Here is a 6,000-nt window from a genome sequence, read left to right as displayed (position 1 = left end):
TCTAGCAGAACAGAATAAAAAGGGGTAGGGATCATGCTTCAGCTACATAGAGCCCTGTTTATTCAACACCTGGAGTACTGAGAGCAGCTCTGGGCACTACACCTTAGGAAAAATTGGTCTTGGGGGGAGTGACGTGCAAATTTACCAAGGATTAAATTACAAGGAACAATTACATAATCTTAGGCTGTAAGCATTGGAATCTAAAAGGTTAAGGGGTTATTTGATATAAGATTTAAGATATTACGGGAACGAGATAGAGTAGCTTGAGAGAAAATATTTCCACTCGTTGGGAGAGTCTAGGAATAGGGGACATAGTTTAAAATTACAGCCAGTCCTTTGAGTGAAATTAGAAAATGCTGCTATGGATAAAGTGCTTTTGCGGCACACTGAGCAGTGTCCCGGCCTCAGCTAGAAGCCCTGGGTTTGAGTCCCACCCCATGAAGTGATAGCCAAGGAAGGTGAATCTGAAATGTGGCCAAACACGTTGGATACTGTTAACAACCTGCAAATCCTTCCAACACATGCCGATGACAGGTGGTAAGGGAGGGATTCCTGGCTAGCCATGTGATGGAAAGAATATTGGAGCCTCTAACATCGCTATCCACTCCTCCAGACTACAACCTGCATGTAAAAAGTTCATGTTGCCACAGTCAGTGAGTGAACTGTAACACACGACACACAAAATGCGATAGAAGCTTGGAACTCTCTGCTAACAGCAATGGATGGCCGGTCAATTACTCAACGCAATTTTTTAAAACTGAGGGGATAGTTTTGTCAAAGGTATTAAAGGATTACCCGGAGGCATGTGGAGCTAGCTCTACAAAGATCTCATTGAACAGCAGAACAAGTTCAGAGAGCCAAATGGCCCTATCCTGCTCCTGCATAGACATGAAGGACAGCAAGTTATGCTAAGCCTATAAAACACCATGTCACCCTGGTTGGAGTAGTGTGTCCAATTCTGGACACACTACTTTAGGGTCCATGGAAGCTTTGGTGGGAATATGAAAGAAACATAGTGGAATGGTACCAAATGCGCAATAGTTAAGTGGACAGATACATAAAATATTTTGAAACTGCTTCCATGGAGGGTGCAGATTTAAAAGGTGATCAGAAGAACCACGAGGAAACGCACGAAAAAAAACTTCCCTTATGCAACGAGTGGTTAAGATTTGGAATGCACTTCCTGATAGGCTAGTGGATATAGATAAGCTTCTCAGGTATTTATTTAATAAAAAGTTGCAGGTATATGGGCAAAGAGCAGGGGAGTAGGACTAACCGGATTGCAGGCTTGGTGGGCCCCAACAGCCCATCCTTGCTGAACTACTCCCTGATTCCTGCTACAGTCGAGGGGGATTTTATTTACTCATCTCTCCTGTTTTGAAATGTAGTGGTGTCCTGCAGAATGGGCACAAGTTTCTCCAAGAAAACACTGCAGCAAGCATTTTGTGAAAATCTTTATTGAACACATGCTTTACAAAAATGTGCCTCAAAACGTCTGATGAGGGTACAGCCCTCACTGAAAATCTTCCAATCTAGAGATGATACCCAAATCACCAAAAAAAACATTTTACATGTATGTTCAAGCTACACCATCTTCCAACAGATATACAGAAGTGTTAGCTATACACAGAAGTTTACAAGAAAATTAAGATTCGCCTTAAATCACCGGCCAAAAAGTGGGGGAGTGGGGTGAACCCCTCAAAGTATATGGTCATTCCCAAGTTGGCTGAAGGCAGTTTCCTAGGGACCTAGGTAGATACCTGGTGCTAAAGGGTCACATGGCCAGAGTAGTGTGCAACAATGATAGAGGCACCACTATCACTATCAGCCATGTACAAGTCCCACATGCACCTAATCTGCACGTACAAATGGTGACAGCAGGGTCTCAGCCAGCTTAACAAACAGAGAATCTTTGGGCCTCTTATTCAGTTTCTCTTAACTGTTGAGAGCTTACATCGCTCCATGCTTCTCTGCGGTGTGCCACCTGAATAGCTGTCTCAAATGTCTGTTTATTCACAGCAAGCACCCAAGGTCACTTTTGCACATTGTTTGTTGACTTTCTTCTCAGCCCTTACCACTGCCCCCAAAAAGATTCGAAGCAGAAGTCATTAACTTTCAGAAGCCAACATTACATCCTTAACCCCTTTTCTAAACCTCCTAAAAAGGTTAGCTGCAGTAAGTTTATTTACAACACCAATATTCTAATTTTATTAAGCTTTTTTTTTTCCTTTGTGTAACTATTTCTTCAGCTGCAAGGTGGAATGGAAAATGTCTCCTCCATTTTGTGAACAGGTAGAGGAAGAGGCACACGTCTCAATCTCTTCATTAGCAAATCGGGGTGTTCCAATTCAGCTAGTTCTTGTCCAGTTATCAAGCTGGGGCAACTCATTTACCTGGGTAAAAATTGGATGTCACAGCACCTGAAGCCAGCAGTTAGATATTTAAATGTCATAGCCCATATTCCAGTGGCAGGATCATTCTGGTCAGGTCCTTCCATCTTTTCTTCATGAAGTTTCTGCCTCTCTGTTGAGAGGATGTCCAGTGGTACATGTTGGTCATATTCTTCAGCCAAGTGTATAGGACATCAATATCCCAAAAAGTCACCCTAGTAGCTTCCCCACAATCCTTGAATAAGAGTTCAGTTTGGTGGGGTTTTTGCAGAAGTCCAATCTTCCTGTCCTGGGATGGACGAGTTTCTCTCCAACAGCAGTACGCATTTTCTCACATTCAGCTGATGACACAATCACACTCAACTGGACTCTCAAGTTTTAAAAATATTTAATTGCCTACAAAAAGCATCATCGCCATTGACCATCTGACAAGTTGACATCTACAGGCCCAGAGAGAGTGCACTGGCAAAACACATACAGCACAAGAGAGTAAAGAGGCAGGATAGGAACTGCGTGGGGGAGAGAGGAGTGAACACAAGAGACTTAGAGGACAGAGGTGCCAGTGCAAATATAGGATCATTGCACTTCCAACCCCTTTAATCAAACCCAATAACTGCAGCACCACTTTCAGCATTAAGCACAACTACATTTCCAAAACCAGGAGAAATATACAGGTCTACACATTGCACCTGTGTCTCTCCCCTGTCCACCATCCCAATTTTTAAAATATATTTAACCCCAATGAACTGAAATTGTTTGTATTAATCAAAGACTGTCTGGGAAGGGGTCATAAGCTCTTGCTTTCAAACTGGCTGTCTAGTGCTCAAAATTTTGGGCACTTGATTCGATACAGCACTGCACTTTGAACAAAAGGTAACTTCTCTTCTCTTCACCCCCCCTAAAGCACTGCACATGAGATTGGATACAGCTCAGCACTTCCTATATGGCCCCAGCAATGGGCCATATAATAGGAGCAGCGCATTAGAATTAAAATTTTCATCTCCTACAACTACCCTCATGCTTGGAGCCTGGGTGCACCCATCAATCCAAATTGTGTTTTTTTGTGCAGAGGATTGAAAGCTGGTTTAATATGGCACAAAACCCCATTTTAGAATCCCTATTCCAGTTCTCTCAGTGGTCTGATGATTAAAAGGCGCTGAACCACACAGCTCACAATGTCTTAGGGTTTTGATCTATGCTAAATCAACTAACTTAGCCAATTCAGCAGTTCAGGCTTCACAAGTTTCTATTTACCAGCATTATTCAAATGATTTCTGCTGAAGGCAGGGAGAAAAGTGGGAAGGACTGAAAAAAAAATGGACACAATAATGACTTTTTACTCATCAGAAATGGAAACAAACGTCGACTGGCATGAGAGCTGGAGGACGAGAAATTAAGAATTCTGAAATGCACAGAAGCTGCCAGCCCCAAGTCAATGTCTGCAGCTTTCAATTCACCCAATATGGTGTTAGATCCATTTTAAAAGAACAGGAATTGCTGACCATGTGGTCGGAAGTTACATTGCGATGCTCTTGCAGCAGGGTAAGCTGGCTTCATGCTCTTGCCACTTTTCTCATAACCCACCAGAGGTGCAGCCTTGTGTACTCAATCAAACAGGAGTGTAAAGAACTTTGTATGGAGTTTAATCAGAAAAGCCAGTCCTAGGTCAAACTCTACACTTGCTACCTCATTTGCACAAAATATTGTTGCAATAAACCATGCAGAAGTCACCTTTACAAAGAACTGCCAATGCTGATTGAATGTTGGTATTTGCACTGATGCAGGAGCACCAAGATCAGCACACGTCACAAGCTCCTGATCCAGAACTACAGGGAGGGGGACTGAATAAAAGAGAGGTTGTAATAACGGGCTAATTACTTCTCTTTATTTTACTTCATATAAAGAAGTTAATTAGCTTAACAGTTAATATAGTCAATTATCTCAGTTCCAGCTAAATCTTTCATGGAGAAATATTCTGAAGCAGGACCCTTCGACCCTTTTCATAATCATCCTCGTCTACATTGACAAGCAGTTGTATTGCCTCTTGCCCCACAGCTTGCTTCAGAGAGTCTGTTATAAATACACCTTTTAGCGCCTCCAGCAGTGAACCATTGATGTAGTCGTTCCAGAAAGCATCCAGGTAGGAGAGCTCGGAGAATTTAATGTCACAGATGATGGATCCCAAGTCCCGGCTTTTCAGAATGGTGTTTGCCTGCCCAAAGAGGTCAAAACATCGATCCAGTGGGTCCTGTTTCACAGAGACTACGTTCCCTCGGAGCACGGTATTCTGATCAGAATATACAGCTCGCACGCGTAGCCTTATGTCTGCATTAGGAAAGAAAACACCAAATGTTCTGTGTTAGTGCTCTAGCCACGGACGCTTCACTTTTCAGTAACTGGTAATGAATGCGTTTGCTGAAAGGACCCAATCATCAGGAACACTTTGCTGCCAGAAACAAATGGGCAAGTCCTGCAATGAGCAGAAAGGATAAACTCTTTAGGGGGCAAGATTGGGAACGACCAGTCGGAAAGGAGGAAGCGCGCTCTAGATTCTTTGACAATGTCACATTTCAGCTTGCCCTTCATATACTGAATATACAGTTCCTGGTGACTGTATCCTTTCAACTGTGATTCGCAAAAAGATGGCAACTCTACCCCAACCCCACCCCAGCCCCCTCCCCAACCAAAGTAAATCAGATTGTCATGCAATGAGCAGAGCCAGCTGTTGTTTACACTAACACCCTTTCAATGCCTACAACAAACCTGCAGTTAAGCGCCAAAACATAAGGTTCCAGCCAGTGTGACAGAATTAAGTGAGCCTTTTCTTAGCTAACTAGATTCGTGCAGAAATAGGAATAAGTCTCTGTTTTAAAGAGATGACATCAAAAGTTAAGAGGATGCAGGTGGTCTCTAATTCTTGCAATAGGGAATGTTTTAATACTACAATATTTAAACATAGTCTTTAGCTGGGGTACTTTACACTGGGTTACAGAGCATACACCTGATGTAGGTAATCTCAATCAGATTGATTATACTGGTTTCACCCTGTTACTTACAAACCACAGAGGTAAGAGGATTGCTACTGGTATCAGATAAAACTGAAGTGAGTTGACATTAACAGTTGCCATGAGTTACAAATCAGGCAGCACAAGCTTTGGGTCAGAATGTGCCATGACTTGCATTTACAGATGTGTACCAGTTGATGGCACAAAAACCCCACAGGAAGGTGGATGGGTGTTTGCCGGGGGCAGGGGGGGGGCGGGGGAAGAGGCGCAGATGTTCAGAGAGCGTACGAGACAAAGTGCGTCAGAATGAGAGGCAGGCAGAGGGAGAGAGTGAAAGAGACAAAGATAGAAACATGTAATTTCTCCTTTTCCTTCGAGGGCTCAATTATTTTTGAAACGGATAAGGGATGCCACCTCTTTACAGTGAACCAATGATTGCCATTCCTTCGGGTACAGCTACAACACATGAAAGCTGCTCCCTTGAGTGATCACACGGGAACATGCTGTGATTAAACCACTACCACAAGGACATCTTCAAGTTTAAACAAAGTAATCAAAGAGAAAATACCATTTTCCGTTGCTTGCAATGCACCAAGTGTCGGTAC

At 43.0% G+C, this 6,000-nt stretch overlaps 1 protein-coding gene across 1 annotated transcript in view; it reads right to left on the bottom strand.

Annotated features, from left to right (window-relative positions):
- Positions 1–1,439: 1,439 nt before the first annotated feature.
- LOC144676672 (DNA-binding death effector domain-containing protein 2-like) overlaps positions 1,440–6,000 on the bottom strand; it is a 30,586-nt gene continuing 26,025 nt past the window's right edge. Inside the window, exon 7 of the mRNA XM_078537039.1 lies at positions 1,440–4,715. Coding sequence (XP_078393165.1) covers positions 4,351–4,715 — 365 coding nt within the window. The 3' untranslated portion in view covers positions 1,440–4,350. The remainder of the gene's footprint in view (positions 4,716–6,000) is intronic.

This window comes from Cetorhinus maximus, unplaced genomic scaffold, assembly GCF_964194155.1.
Source record: "Cetorhinus maximus unplaced genomic scaffold, sCetMax3.hap1.1 HAP1_SCAFFOLD_1814, whole genome shotgun sequence".
In the NCBI taxonomy this organism is placed as follows: domain Eukaryota; kingdom Metazoa; phylum Chordata; class Chondrichthyes; order Lamniformes; family Cetorhinidae; genus Cetorhinus; species Cetorhinus maximus.
Note: the sequence above shows the minus strand (reverse complement) of the source record. Positions and strands in the feature narration are given on the sequence as shown.